The sequence below is a fragment of the Abramis brama genome (assembly GCF_963993115.1).
Source record: "Abramis brama genome assembly, chromosome: 10".
NCBI lineage: Eukaryota > Metazoa > Chordata > Actinopteri > Cypriniformes > Leuciscidae > Abramis > Abramis brama.
The window spans coordinates 2,789,412-2,805,444 of NC_139972.1; the positions used below are offsets into that span (position 1 = coordinate 2,789,412).

Below are 16,033 nucleotides of genomic sequence, written 5' to 3' on the forward strand. Positions count from 1 at the left end.
CTTTTTATGATGAGACCAATTTAACACACCATCACCCTTCAAATGTTCACATCTTCTCTTTATATAATCGCGCTCCTTTCTTGAGCAGCGATTGGGATATTAGTTATCCTGCAAAAAGTTTTTGATTTGTCTAACTTTAATTGCATCCATTTGCTGTGGCAGTATATGACCTAACAACAATGACACCAGTAACAATAATGACACTTCATTTATAGACCTTTTCATCTGTTCCTGTAAGCAGACAACAACAATGAAAGCCCATGATATGATGAATAAAGAAAGATAATATGTTAATGAGATTCATGAGACCAGTCAAATGAAGAGATCTGACATATTACATTTTTAATTTTAATATATTTACATTACACAAATTTATATTATATAAAAAGTGGCCCACACCCATTATATTTTATTTATAAAACCGATAGGCCATTGTGGCCATTGAAGCGGAAAGGTTAAAAGAAAGACATAAAAACAGGACAACATCCCAAAAGCCTGAAATCAGCTCCACATGAAGCGCTGGTGTCGTGTCTGTCAGGGCTCTCAGTAATCTGGGCAACACGCGTTTCTTCAGTGCAGTCGTGCAGGTAAAGCCTCAGAGTTTGAAGAATCACACATTCTGAAATAGTTGCTGTTAAACGTGAAGAAGGGCAAAAAAGAGTAGGGAAATCCTAATACCTTTCTATACCGAGAAGAATGTTAGAAGAAAATTGTGGACCAGAAGGGAGAAGAAAGCAGAACTTTCCTTCACGGCGGCTGTTGTTGGTCGGGTGGAAAAACAGGTGGATTAGGTAGTACGAGGAATAGCGCGCTGAGAATGTGTACGTTCAGAACGCCGGGCCGGGAGAGAAACAGAAGTGGATGAGGGATGAGTCTTGCTTTTATGAAATGTTGAAGAGTTTGTTATAATGCTGGAACTGTTAGAACTAATGAAGAGATCGTCAAGTTCAGCTTTGATGAACTGCGGGAGAAATGGACTCCAGAGCTGGAGAGGACTTGACGTTGGCTGTTGACAGACCATTTTGAAATGGGTGGAATCGGTAGATTAGCAGCGGTAGAATGAAGAGATGAAGTCTGTGAAGAAGATGGAGGACGCGCAGATTAAACTGGTGATCTTGAGTGTGGAGGAGAGCGTGTCTTCTGGAGTGTCTTTGAATGAGTGCTGGATTTTGCGGTTGGAGCGCTCAGAAAGAGTATCCAAGTTTGGATCCGTAAGATCCAATCTTATCCGAGATGTGACTGTTGGTGTATCTGGAAGAATAGACAATTCGTCTGAAGGAAAAAGCTGGATTTCCGAGATGTTGGACATTGTTCAGTACGGCACTACCGGATGCTGGAACAGCTGACACTGGAGAGAGCCAAGCGGCTGCTTTTATACTCTGGCTGTCGATTGAAAGATTAGATGGGCTCGCTCCTCCCTAACTTAAGTTTAGGAACTTCATTTCATCTCAAGTTAGTGACACATAGTGCACTATATAGTGGATAGGGAATTATTCAAACAGTGTAAATATGCTTTCCATTGGGGCAAATGAAGTCTGGTTTCACGTTAGTGTCACGCGACCTGCCGCAGCTCCGGTCCAGAGACACGACACACAGAGCGGATTATATGATCGAGTCGCAGCAGAACACAAAACACATCGGATCCTTTCAATTCTGCACAGAATGCTGTATTTTAAAGCAACATGGAGGGAATGAAGAAGATAAACGGTTCGAGATTAGAAGGAAACTGCGGCTTTTCCGAGCTCAACGGCTCTGAACTGTGATAAAAATGAAACGCTATTGGCTATTTTAAAAAAGGGGAGGAGCTGTTTGAGATGCCCCGCCCTGTCTTCCTGTTTCAGTGGAAATTACATCAACACACTGAATAACTCTGTGAGTTTCAAAGCACTTCAGTGGGACTATAAATGCTTTAAAGTGCACTTTTTCTTCCCTATTGTGATGTATGTCTGAGTGAAACTGCTTCTCAGACAATAACAAATTTAGGATGGGGATTGATTTTGTCTGTGGGGAATTGATTGGATGGTTGTGGTTTTTTGGACTTAAATCCCCCGAGTATGACACAGATGGACAAACCACACAGACCTTGGAGAAGGTGAACAGACACACACACACACACACACACACACACAATAACAGCCATTTACATTGAATATATGACTGTGGAAGACTTGTGTGTATGTGAGTGTGTCTTTGAGAGAGAGACTACATTTACATTTTGTAGCAACAATGGGTTGTACAATAATATTAATATTAGCTCAAATGATCTATAGGGAATTTTAATAATTAATCATGAATATGATTAATATTTTGTATGTTACAGTTACATTAATTTATCGCAGCTGAACTAGATTGATATATGAACGATTACCATTTATGGTTCGTCATTAATACATCAATAGTTCTTATTTCAGCTCGAAGTTATGGGATAACTTTAATGGAATTAATTTAGTTATCAAACAATCTGTTTGTCCAGCAAACATTGAACGTAAGATTAACTTAATTCTCAAGGAAAATTATCCTTCTTACAAACACGAGAAAGAGTATCTTTTCCAGGCCTTGAAAAGACAACTTTCTGTGTAAAATTAGGTTACTTAAATCGTACCAAGATAAAGCATATAGCTAAGATCGAACATTTCAGGGACTAAGTAACATGGGCAATTAAAACAGAGTCAGTCAAGGACATATGGAATTTAATAATTAGACTAATACTACATCGAAACTACGAGTATACACAGAGTAAATACATATTTACAACAGAAACATACGGATGAAAACATTACAAGACCAAACGGATAACAGATGAGAGAGGGAGAGGATGAAAGGGAGAAAGTGAAACTAAAGTTCAGGATGAGAGAGATCACCGAGATGATCTCTGCAAAATCACAGGCAATGTAACCTTTTGAGAGACAGCAAGGAATCAAATCACATTAAAAGTTCAATAAACTTATCTTGCAAAATGGTTCTCTTTGTTGCTGAAGAACGCAGAGTTCATGCGTGTGTCCTAAGACCAGCGTGCGTGTGTTTCTTTAAGAAAGCAGGGCTCGTGCTCTCGTGTCTTCTGGTGAGCGCGGTAGCGGGGTTTTCGAAAGAGTCTTTCTCTTTGAGTTGAAGTTGTCTGCTGCGTCTGCTTCGTGGAGTCCGAAGACGAAAATAAAGAAAAGACTTAAAGAAATTGAAAACGCTCCCAAAAGGGAGCCATAAGGTCTTCTCGCTGACGAGGCGGGTTCGTGAAAGTGCAGGAACAAAACAAGACGAAAGGAAATACAGAACAGAACTCAGCGGAACGCGGAGTGTAACCGCTTTTCTAGGGCACAGGAATTTCACTCCTCCCTGGGCTTGAGCCAATTGGAACGCGAAATTCCAGGCGGGAGAAAAGTTCTTTGTCTCACTATGAGTTTGATTTGCATGTTTTATGGCAGTCTTAGGATCATGCCATTTCTACGTTAAACAATTATAACTGCAGTAAAATGCATTTTATCATAATTTGGTATCCGTATCTTTCCTACGGGTATATGGAGGTTCAATTCAAGACCAAATTTGGTATGTTTAAAAGCTACGGCCTAGAAGTACCTTCTTACTCTGTAAGATAAGTATTAAAAGTTCGATTAACAAACTGGGAATAAGACTAACCTAAAATGTGATGTGCATTTACAAGTGGGAATGAAAATTGGACTTTTAAAAAGACCACATGACATATACCTATGAATTCGCAACAGTGTGCACCTCTGAAACATTATTCCTTTAAGGTTTACAAGAATACAAAAACATATCACAGAGAAGAACAATCGTGGAAAAGAGAAATTACATTCAGGTTTGCATATTTCTTCAATGGTTATACATATAAAATATCTAGGATGAACACGTTAATTCTGCTCTCCTGCCAGAATCTCAGTGAGATTCCTGGGTTGTCGACATTCCGTTAGGACCATAAAATTTTATGGTCTGGGGGGAGTTAGGGTACAAATATAGTGTATCATTCTTAAAATACCCACTTAGAATTCAAAACTACACACTAGGGAATCACACTATAGAATAACACAAAACTAATCACATGCATAATGGAATTGTATATCAAAAAGAATATCTCTAAGTTCTAAGTTAAATTCAAAGGATGTTTGTGTGTGTGTGGGGGTGTGATGTCACGTAGCAGGAGAAGGTTTTGTTATCTCTCTGTGGTCCAGAGAGGGGGAAGGGGGTTTGGAATGCAGAACTTTGCAGAGTTAACGAAAGATGTTGACTGTTTATCCTCCAAGGTACAATAAAGTGTCACGAAAGTCCATTTGCTCCAGTCTTTCTGGAGCCTGGCGTATGATTTGCAATCTTTGAAGTCAGGAGGTTACAAGCTTCGGTAAGCTTAGCAAAGAACATTTTGGACAGGAATGTGCTTAGAAAAACACAGAGTCCGAATTGGTTAATTCAGAATCAAACGAACGAATGATTCAAATAGCCCAGTCGCTACAATTTACATTTAGTCATTTAGCAGACGCTTTTGTCCAAAGCGACTTACAAATTAGGACTAAATTAAGCGAGTCATCGTGAAGAGGCAAAAACAACGCAAGAAGTGCTCAAAATACGAAGTTCAGGCATTAATCAGAGTAGCATAAGCCCAATAAGCGAGAATTTACAGGAAAAGGAAAGTTTTTTATTTTTTTATTTTTTTATGAGGTTAAGTGCTCACGGAAGAGATGAGTTTTCAGCTCTCTTTTGAATGTTGTCAGGGATTTTGCATTCCGGATGCGGGTGGGGGGGAGCATTCCACCAGCATGGAACTGTGAATGAGAATGTTCTGGAAAGTGATTTTTTGGCTCTCTGTGATGGAACCACGAGACGTTGCTCGTTGACCGATCGAAGGCTTCTGGTAGGGATGTAGACTTGTTGGAGTGAGTGAAAGTAGGAGGGAGCTGAGCCTGTGACAGATCTGTAAGCAAGAGTCAATGCCTTGAACTTGATGCGAGCAGAGAGAGGTAGCCAGTGCAGAGAGATGAACAGAGGAGTGATGTGGGCCCTCTTGGGCTCGTTGAAGACAAGACGAGCTGCAGCGTTCTGAATCATTTGTAGAGGTTTAGTTGCACATAATGGAAGTCCGGCCAGAAGAGCATTGCAGTAGTCAAGCCGAGTAATGACCAGGGCCTGGACGAGAAGTTGTGTTGCATGCTCAGTTAGGAAAGGCCTGATCTTCCTGATGTTGTGCAGTGCAAACCTGCATGATCGAGCTGTCTTTGAAATGTGATCTGTGAATGTCAGCTGGTCATCCAGTATTACTCCAAGATTTCTGACCGACCTTGATGGGGTGATTGATGATGAGTCTAGCTGGATAGTGAAGTTGTGCTGTAGAGATGGACTGGCAGGGATGACGAGAAGCTCAGTCTTTGCCAGGTTGAGCTGCAGGTGATGTTCCTTCATCCATGTCGAGATGTCCGCCAGACAGCTTGAGATCCGTGCAGCTACTGTGGGATCATCTGGTTGAAATGAGAGGAAGAGCTGTGTGTCATCAGCATAGCAATGGTAAGAGCCACCATGTGCCTGTATGATGTGTCCCAGTGATGTGGTGTAGATGGAGAAGAGGAGGGGACCAAGAACTGAACCCTGAGGAACCCCTGTGGTCAGATGATGTGCTCTGGATGCCTCGCCTCTCCATGCGACCCTGAAGGACCTACCTGTGAGATAGGACTCAAACCAGTGGAAGGAAGTTCCTGTGATGCCCAGTGCTGAGAGGCTGGACATAAGGATCTGATGATTCACAGTGTCGAAGGCAGCAGACAGATCCAGAAGAATGAGAACTGAGGATTTGGAAGCAGCTTTTGCGATCAGTAGGGCTTCTGTGACCGACAGTAATGCAGTCTCAGTTGAATGCCCTTTCTTGAAGCTGGATTGGTTGACGTCCAGCTGGTTGTTCAGAGACAAGAATGATGTTACTTGGTTGAAAACAGCTCTTTCAAGTGTTTTCGCAATGAATGGTAGGAGAGAGATAGATCTGTAATTCTCTACAAATGATGTGTTTAGTGTTGTTTTTTTAAGCAGTGGGGTTACCCAAGGCTATGTGTGTGAGTGAGTGTGTGTGTGTGTGTGTGAGAGTGTGAGTGTGTGAGTGTGTGAGAGGTGTGGTCAGAGTGGGTGGAGCCTGTTTGTGGATCAATGAACCCAAAGTTCCTAACACAGAATTGATCTGACCTGAGATCAGCTGAGAGAGTCGCGACTGCTGCACCTTCACTGGAACTACGGTGAACATTTTAGGACATCCTCAGACCTCACTCATATAAGTAAAAGGTGTCATGCCTCAGACTGAAAAGCTTCAGGTCTCAGGAAAAACAACATCAGGTGTCGAGTCTCGTACAATTATACATCGGATGAAACAGCCAGATTAAAAGATTAATTTATGTCTGATGCCTTTTTCGTTCAATGTCTAGGTAAAATAGGTGAACTTGAATCCTTTTTAAAGTAGAGAAGCACCTCTCAGACTCAGCTGTTGTCATGGGTGTGGTGATGAGGATCTTGAGAAGACTGACAGTCTCTGTAAAAGTGCACTGAAGGTTGTTCTCCATGAGAAACTGCACCACTGCAAGTCTTGAACTCATCGTTCTCATAGACGAGGGACAGTTCTGTTTTGAGCTTGGCCTTGTTCAACACGCCTCCACTGTTGTTTCAAGCGCTGTGTCAGGGAACTTCACACAGTGTTGTGGGAACAGCTCTCCATGCAACAGTGTTGCGCTGATGAGGTGCTGAGTGAAGGAGAACCGCTCCTTGGCATGGGTCAGGATGGTCTCACATACCTGTAAAAGATTCATCAGCTTAAATTTACAATAAAGCTATTTTAATGAAAGTGTAAAGTAAGTCAAGTATGATTACTAAAGGTTTTAACACCATTATTCCTAATTGCACTTTACAGTAAGTTTACTTCTCACTAACTCCCTATTGGTTTTCATTACAAAACAAGGTTTAATTTCAATATATAAACCACATATTTTCTGTCACATGTGAGGATTCCTTACACACTGAATTTCTTTCCAATTAAAACTGCTATTATTTTGCCATAAACCTGGAATATACTGAGCTAACAAGAACATGGATGCAAATATAAATTGCAGAACACCTGCTCCATCAATCGACCAGTCAGATGTGGCAATTCAAATATGCCATTCTTCAGGTTTTTTATTTTTTATTACGTGGCTACATACCACCACAGGCCTAAAAAAAACTTTGTAAAGGAAACACTGACAGTTACATCTCACACAGTTCCCTCTGTAGCCAGCCTGGTCCCAGTATCCTTCGTCGCTTTATAGGCTGCTGCTGGTCCGATATACCGTCCCCACACAGAGAGGGAATAGAGGCCCTGCTCCAAAAATAAAGTTTAAGTTGCTAACTTGTCATCATATTTCTTAACTCCCACACGTGCACATCCAGTGACTCATATACACACATAAGGACTATGTCTAGCAGCTAGTGAACTGTGAGGTACATATTTACATTTTATATCTATTATCTTTTATCTATTATATTTATGAGCTGGATGCATTCTGATGTGCATTTTTCATGTGTAAATTATAGTCTAAATGACAATAAAGTTAATTTTTAATAACAACTAAGCCTCTTCAAGAAATTGACCTGGTGGACACCTGAATAAGCCTGTTGTTAGAAATTGTGTTTGATAACTATTTTACCTGCATTGTTAACCAAATCTAATGGTCTCTTTGCTTTTAAAATACTAAAAAAATATAATTGTAATGGGCTCTATGATAATCATCCACTTGGATGACTAGGCACATTTGGACACAGCTGGAAATAAGCAAATCACATTTCTAACAACAAAATCTTTATCAGCCAACAGTACATAGTTATTTACCTGATCGTTTGCATGCTGTCTGCGAACCTCTGGACAAGTGCTTTAATGAAGACAGGGTTGATGTTCCTTTTCTGCAGCTGGTTGAACAGCATGTCCACATGGGGCATGATCTTGTGGATCAGTGCTAGAAAAAAAACACAGAAAGCCTCGTCTTCAAGCATCCTCACAAAGCCCCCAGCCTCTCTGACAGTTAGGGGATCAAAGTTTCCATTGTCTCTGGTGGTCTGAAATCACTTTCGGAGGTCATCCCTTTGCTTGTTACCTGTGTTCACAGCGCGACTGTGGAAGTTCCAGCGTGTTGTAGAGGCTCTGGGAAGTCTATGGGCAACCATTTGGTCAAGCACGGTGGTTCACTTGGGTGACCTGGAGAAGAAAGCAGAAAATCCTGCAAGATTGGGAAAAAAGGTGCTGATTTTGGGTATATGTGACGTTGCCTGTTGCATGATGAGATTCAGCTGTTGCGCATAACTGTGAACATTTTCGTGGACATCGATTACCTTGCGCTGCACTCCGCCGGTGGCTCCCTCAATACATTAGTTCCGTCATAAGCTTGGCCGATAAGTTTGGATTTTTGTCCAGCTGGGAGTATGATGCTTAGCCTCTCGAGAAGCGCTGTATTGATGGTGTCTGCGGTGGCTTTCTGGATCATAATGAACTCGAAAAAACGCTCTTGGATGTTGTTGTTGCCTTCGATGTAACGTAGCACAAGCACCAGCTGGTAGTGGGTGGAAATGTCGTCTCATCGTCTTTTATGGCCATGAAATCTGCATGCTTCACTTCCTCCAGAATGTAATCCTTCAGCACTGACAGCATGCAGTCTAACAGCTCGTTTAGTATGGTCTTTGACATACCTTTAAAAACGGTGGCTGTGTTAAGGTGCTCCTCCAGCACGCTGTCGAGTGAGGCAACAAAGACCACCAGTCCCCGGAAAATGCCGGGATTGTTCGTGGTGTCAGTCTCGTCATGCCCACGCAAGGCCAGCTCAAAAGCCCCACAAAACTTCACACAGTCGATTATTTTGGATAAGATGTGCCGGTTTTTATCCACCTCCTGTTGTGTTTCCTCACCGCAACCCTGTGGCCTTCGTCAAGCTGCGTAGCGATGTTACTCTTCCCAGTATAGATATCTTAACGGAATTATCCATGTGTACCTTGGTGTTCTTGTGTTTCGTTACTTTCTCAGACAGGTGCTTCATATCCCTCACTCCGGTAACTGTCCATGCTGGATCTGTCCCCGTTGTTTTAAAAAGTAAGCACGGAAAGCAAAATAAGGCATTTGCATGACCACATCTAGCTAGCCAGGCCTTTCTAGTGTAATGTTACCAGCAACGCGAAAAGCCTCGCACACACTGCTTCCCTTTATCGCTAGCCTGCTGTCTGATAGATATGTCAGGTTGATCTGGGCCCAGTTCTTTCACTTTGACTTATTTGAGCTCGCTGATTGGCTACAGTTTATGTCAAACATTCATTTCTTAAAACAGCAATTGGCTAAGCTGCTCCACAGACCTGCCTCCATTCTCCCTAGCGCCCTCTATTGGCCAGCCAACCCTGTGGTAATTGTTGGTTTCTAATAAATAGGGATGGCTGACGCGAAACTGAAGTTCCGAAGCTTTTCGAGATCCCGAAGCGCAGATGTTTCGAAACACTGATCCGAAGCATGATTCAAAACACCCATGTCACGTGACTACGGCTAAATGAAGCTTCGGAGTGTTTCACAAGTGTTTCGACAGGTGGCTTGATCCGCCGATTCAGCGTTTGATTGACAGGGTCGGGAACAGACCACACAATCTGTATAAAAGTGAAGTCAACGCATCTGGACCTCATGGGTTTTTGTGAGAGGAGTTTGATTTTTAGATAGCGGATTTTTGGTGATATAGTGACATTTATAGTGCGATTTGTTTAGTTATATTTAGGCTTACATTTAAATTTACACATTGACTGATAGGCTAGAGACAGAGTATACATATAGTGACACATTAATAGATGCACAGATATAAATATATATAGACAGATAGATTAATAGATAGATACATATACAGTGAGGAAAATAAGTATTTGAACACCCTGCTATTTTGCAAGTTCTCCCACTTGGAAATCATGGAGGGGTCTGAAATTGTCATCGTAGGTGCATGTCCACTGTGAGAGACATAATCTAAAACAAACAATTCAGAAATCACAATATATGATTTTTTAACTATTTATTTGTATGATACAGCTGCAAATAAGTATTTGAACACCTGTCTATCAGCTAGAATTCTGACCCTCAAAGACCTGTTAGTCTCCCTTTAAAATGTCCACCTCCACTCCATTTATTATCCTAAATTAGATGCACCTGTTTGAGGTCGTTAGCTGCATAAAGACACCTGTCCACCCCATACAATCAGTAAGAATCCAACTACTAACATGGCCAAGACCAAAGAGCTGTGCAAAGACACTAGAGACAAAATTGTACACCTCCACAAGGCTGGAAAGGGCTACAGGGAAATTGCCAAGCAGCTTGGTGAAAAAAGGTCCACTGTTGGAGCAATCATTAGAAAATGAAAGAAGCTAAACATGACTGTCAATCTCCCTCGGACTGGGGCTCCATGCAAGATCTCACCTCGTGGGGTCTCAATGATCCTAAGAAAGGTGAGAAATCAGCCCAGAACTACACGGGAGGAGCTGGTCAATGACCTGAAAAGAGCTGGGACCACCGTTTCCAAGGTTACTGTTGGTAATACACTAAGACGTCATGGTTTGAAATCATGCATGGCACGGAAGGTTCCCCTGCTTAAACCAGCACATGTCAAGGCCCGTCTTAAGTTTGCCAATGACCATTTGGATGATCCAGAGGAGTCATGGGAGAAAGTCATGTGGTCAGATGAGACCAAAATAGAACTTTTTGGTCATAATTCCACTAAACGTGTTTGGAGGAAGAAGAATGATGAGTACCATCCCAAGAACACCATCCCTACTGTGAAGCATGGGGGTGGAAGCATCATGCTTTGGGGATGTTTTTCTGCACATGGGACAGGGCGACTGCACTGTATTAAGGAGAGGATGACCGGGGCCATGTATTGCGAGATTTTGGGGAACAACCTCCTTCCCTCAGTTAAAGCATTGAAGATGGGTCGAGGCTGGGTCTTCCAACATGACAATGACCCGAAGCACACAGCCAGGATAACCAAGGAGTGGCTCTGTAAGAAGCATATCAAGGTTCTGGCGTGGCCTAGCCAGTCTCCAGACCTAAACCCAATAGAGAATCTTTGGAGGGAGCTCAAACTCCGTGTTTCTCAGCGACAGCCCAGAAACCTGATTGATCTAGAGAAGATCTGTGTGGAGGAGTGGGCCAAAATCCCTCCTGCAGTGTGTGCAAACCTGGTGAAAAACTACAGGAAACGTTTGACCTCTGTAATTGCAAACAAAGGCTACTGTACCAAATATTAACATTGATTTTCTCAGGTGTTCAAATACTTATTTGCAGCTGTAGCGTACAAATAAATTGTTAAAAAATCATACATTGTGATTTCTGGATTTTTTTTTTTAGATTATGTCTCTCACAGTGGACATGCACCTACGATGACAATTTCAGACCCCTCCATGATTTCCAAGTGGGAGAACTTGCAAAATAGCAGGGTGTTCAAATACTTATTTTCCTCACTGTATAGATAGATAGATAGATTAATAGATAGATACATATATAGATTAATAGATAGACATAGATAGATGGTACCTAGGCCTGCTATGTCAGTCTATGTTATGTTATGTAATTTGATTCATGTAATTTATACTTCATATATGCCGTCAGTTTAGGATTTGTTACTAATTGCTGTTTTCATTTTCATTCAGAGCCACAAATGTCAACATCATGCCCATCATCATCATCATCATCATCATCAACAGCAACACCAGCAGAAACACAGGACAGTTCATAGGAACTTTTTGATAATTGTATCCGTGAAACCCAGATGATACACAATGCTACAGCTGATGCCACAGTGGAAGTGAAAAAATACCTCAACGATGCATTTTTGCCCAGAAATCATAATCCCCTAACTTACTGGAAAGAGAGTAGCCTGGTAATACCAAACTCTGCTACTTCGCTTTGCTTCGTAGACAGAGTCTGGCATGGCATAATTGAAAAGCATTTTCTTTCTCGCGGGGGGGTGCTTGTCTGAAGTTTAAAATCATTGGTTACCCGTAAGCCAATCACATAACGTTTGGTTATGGCGTGTGTTATGCGCATGCTCAGCCGCATCTAACTTCCACTGTAAACACATGTATGATGCGAAAACAAAACCATCGAGCGAAATAACAGAGTGAACATGGCTGTGAACGACTTTTGCAGATTATGTGAAGTAAATCTACACATCCACAGTACAATCAGCGTCTACGTCACGGCTCTCAGCCCGCCCTCTGTTCGTTGATTGGCCGGCTGTTTTCAGGCCGGAGGAAAACGGAAAGCTATTACGCTGTCTCAGACTGAGTACAGAAGCGAAATGAAATTGAGCGGAAGTAAGAAGTCTAACGTAGTCAGGCTGGAAAGAGAGAGCATGTGAGCAATGTCCTTGCTAAAAAAAATATATTTGCATGCCAGCAACCAGTGTCCCTTGTGAGAGGATTTTTTCAAAGGCTGGAGAAATTACCTGTAAAAAAGAAGTAGGCTAAGTCCTTCCACAGCAGAGAAATTAATATTTTTGAATAAAAATCTATAAAAAAGTGAGACATTGTGGCTTGATTTCTCTTATTAATATTCATTTTTCATGACCAAAATAACATTATGCACAGTGAGGAGCCTACAGGTTACAAGCTTTACATATTAGAAAAATACAATAAAAAAAACAAACAAATTTTTTAATGGCTCGTTGTCAAGGTTGTTTCAGATCAACACCTGCAAGTGACCACTAGGTGTCACCATTGAGACGGGTGTCGGATTGTTTCGAAGCCTCGACACAATATGGCACATTTGCTTCAACTGTTTCATTGTTTCACGAAGCCTCGATCTGCCCACCACTAATAAAACCATAAACAAAATAGAAACAATTAATGTAATACAAACACATTAGCATGTTTTAAATCATACATCTGAAATCAGCTTTAACAAATTAAATAAATATGTAGGATCAAAGAAACTAAAACTAGAATTCAGTGTAAGCCTATTCAAAATGTCAAACTAGAAGTCAAACAAACAAGCAAAAGGAACTGTAGCGTGTAACACGTGTCAGGTCTGATGTGTCACACTTGTATAGGGTTCCATATGGGCCAACTGATCAGAAGGTAAGGAGCGGCTACTGGAGAGAGGGAAGCAACACAGCAGGTAGGTGAAAACCAAGAGTTTGGTTTACTGGTTAGAATCTTGCATTCATTGAAGAATTTCTTAATTGCAATTTGTCTGGAGTATGTAAATCTCTGTCATTTAACAACATACAATGTAGGACAATGCTTATAATCAACTCTCTTTTTGAAATTTTAGGAAGTTGGACTAATCAACTCAAACAAATCAACTCAATTGAGAACAATTGTCATATACTTTGTACAAAAATGAAATAATAAAATAAAACTTATTGGAAAACTCAACAGACTCAGTTTGTTTATAACCCAATAAAATTGAAGGAAACAATAAACAATGTTTTCAAAACAAAATATTACAACTCAATTCAAATCACTCTTTCCCTTCAAAATGTAACAGTCTTTTCAGCCAAATGAATCAAATATTCAAGATTCACTGAATTGATTCAGTTAATGTCAGTTCAGAATCAAAAGACTTAGATCAAAAGATTTGTTGACTCTTTAGAATCGTTCAGTTCAGAATCAATGTCTCTCCGTTCAAAGCTCAAGTAAAAATATGCAAAAACAAAGTCTCAGTCCTGTTTGTCCAAAAACAAAAAGGAAAAGATTTCTCATACCAGTTTCGATGAACTCAAGATCAAAGTTCAACAATCAAATTGTCTCCGTGGGTGGCTCGCCTTTTACATACGCTCATATGCGTCTCACGTGTCCAGGATGGTGATCACAATTTCTCAGAAGAAACACACAGAAGGAAAAAAATACCCAGCCTTGCAAAACACAAGGCAGAACAATAATTCATCTTCCATTCAAACACTTTTATCAACAAATATCATGTATACACTTCAAACAACATATTAACTCAATATCTTGACACTTATACACGACGTTGTTACTTCATTGACTCGTTTGCATCTTCACATGTGATTAGCTTTAGCCCAACGTGCAAATTAGCACTAGCTCACACACCATGCATAAGCGGCCTATATGAACGCTAATATCACATTACTGATTTACCGCTGAGTCTTCAACAGTTCTCTTGTAAAATGTCGTCAATATAAAAAAAACAACTCACCAAGGCAAGAATTTCGCATCTTATTCAATAAGTAGATAATTTGCGGTGCTTTGGTGCTCCGTGTATCAACATCGGCCTTTATTCTCGATTCTCTGCCTCGTCGTCTTCTCACTTCGACATCAGCTCTTCTAAATTCACTCAAAAATGTAATCTTTTGATTGCATTCAAGTTTCTTTTTCTCAATATCTATTTTTTGATGCGGAGTATCTGGAAATCACTCAGTGTGCATGCTTCGTCTGACTTGCTCACTTGCTCGCTCTCTCTCTCTCAATGGCCCTCATTTATCATTCTTGCGTAGAAACGGGCGTATATGTTGGCGTAAGATTATGCTTACACTCCTCTCACCGCCTGATTTATGAAGCTGTGCGTACCTTTGAAATCCAGGTGTACGCAATACCTGCCCTTGATAAATGCCGCGGCTGAAAACAAGCGGCATTAGAATAACACGCCCCTATATATTCAAGTCTCCGCTTACCCCACGCCCTCATTTTACACCATGGACACACGGAAGACGGCAAAGAAGAGAAACTTCTTTGAGAAAGAGAAAGAGAAACCAGGGAAGTGGAAAGAAACAAAATTGATTTCTAGATTTTTATTATTAAAGGACAAGTTCGGTATTTTACACTTAAAGCCCTGTTTACAGATCGTATCTGATGAAATAGAACGGTTAAGATTAAAATTTGGACACATGCTCCTGTCCCGAGAATTTTAGGTTTATTTCACTTTCCCCCCCACCCCCACAATGGTTGTCTAGGTGCACTGGAACATTCCTTCCTAAAACACATTAAACTTTCGTTTACAAAGACGTGAAACTCACCGAGTGGTCAGGGGTGTTCACTGATATGCTCACTCAAAAATCGCTGAAAAAGATGCATTCCAACAGGTGTTTTACCATTAGTTGTAAAACTGTGGACCTATTTTTCCAAACGCGTCACACCCGTAGATTCTTCCGTTGAGAGCTTGAATAATAGACACTCCAGTCCAGTTGGTGGCGATAATGCACCTTTGCCAATTGCAAGCAAACCACTGCCATTTCATTGAATACACAGAAGAAGCAGAAGAAGAAGCGGCGGAGTAATACCGTACCTCACACAGCTCTTTCAATACAAGTCAATGGAGTTGGACAAAAACTACGATAAAACCTGTTGAAATGCTTCTTTTTCAGCGATTTTTGAGTGAGCATACCAGTGAACACCCCTGACCACTCGGTGAGTTTCACGTCTTTGTAAACGAAAGTTGAATGTGTTTTAGTGTTGGGTCCGAGTCCACCATTGTCGAGTCCGAGTCGAGTCCAAGTCCTTAACAATCGAGTCCGAGTCCAAGTCCGAGTCCAAAGAGGGCCGAGTCGCACTTGAGTCCGAGTCCTTAACATCCGAGTCCGAGTCGAGTCCGGCCGAGTCCACAAAGATTTAAATGGTTTTAAATTGACCTTTCACAAAGACCCGCCCCTCTTTCTGTCGCTACGTCCGACAAGCCATTCCGCTCTCACTCCACATGTTCTCACACAGTGAAATATATATTGCGGAGCAAAGAGGACACTGACAAAGCGCCAACAGACAAGACAAGGCTACTTCTGGTATGAAATAAAGTCTCAGCTTTCAAATTTTGTAATTTTTATGAAATTAAAACAATACACACCGTTTTGTGGTGCTTTAATATAGGCCTCAACTCAAGCAGCACATGAACTGATAATATCTTCTAGTTATAGCACGAATTAAACATGAATGAACATCAGAACTGCAAAAAGAATTCAATACACATCATTTTTCAAGTTCAAGTCCAATGACTTTAATCTACTATCTGGTTTGGTTTGTTTGTCGGACAAAAATGGCAGGTATCTGCATTATCTGGTCA

At 41.1% G+C, this 16,033-nt stretch overlaps 1 protein-coding gene across 5 annotated transcripts; it reads right to left on the reverse strand.

Annotated features, from left to right (window-relative positions):
• Positions 1-342: 342 nt before the first annotated feature.
• On the reverse strand, positions 343-9,874 carry LOC311091386 (uncharacterized protein). 5 transcript variants are annotated; one of them, XM_084127336.1, is made up of 4 exons: positions 8,338-9,874; positions 8,103-8,225; positions 7,841-7,964; positions 343-7,330 (listed from the first exon to the last, which is right to left on the reverse strand). In XM_084127336.1, exon 4 carries the CDS (start codon positions 5,722-5,724, stop codon positions 4,675-4,677), a length of 1,050 nt encoding a protein of 349 aa, XP_083983462.1. In that variant the 5' UTR covers positions 5,725-7,330; positions 7,841-7,964; positions 8,103-8,225; positions 8,338-9,874; the 3' UTR covers positions 343-4,674. The 5 variants fall into 5 exon arrangements, with proteins under 5 accessions (XP_083983462.1, XP_083983464.1, XP_083983461.1 ...); XM_084127338.1 differs by having other exon boundaries at positions 343-6,770; positions 7,223-7,330; positions 8,103-9,874; XM_084127335.1 differs by having other exon boundaries at positions 343-6,770; positions 7,217-7,330; positions 8,103-9,874.
• Positions 9,875-16,033: the final 6,159 nt, after the last annotated feature.

Coding starts and splice junctions, on each gene's coding strand:
- LOC311091386 (XM_084127336.1), bottom strand. CDS start 5,724: ATGTCCAGCCTCTCAGCACTGGGCATCACAGGAACTTCCTTCCACTGG.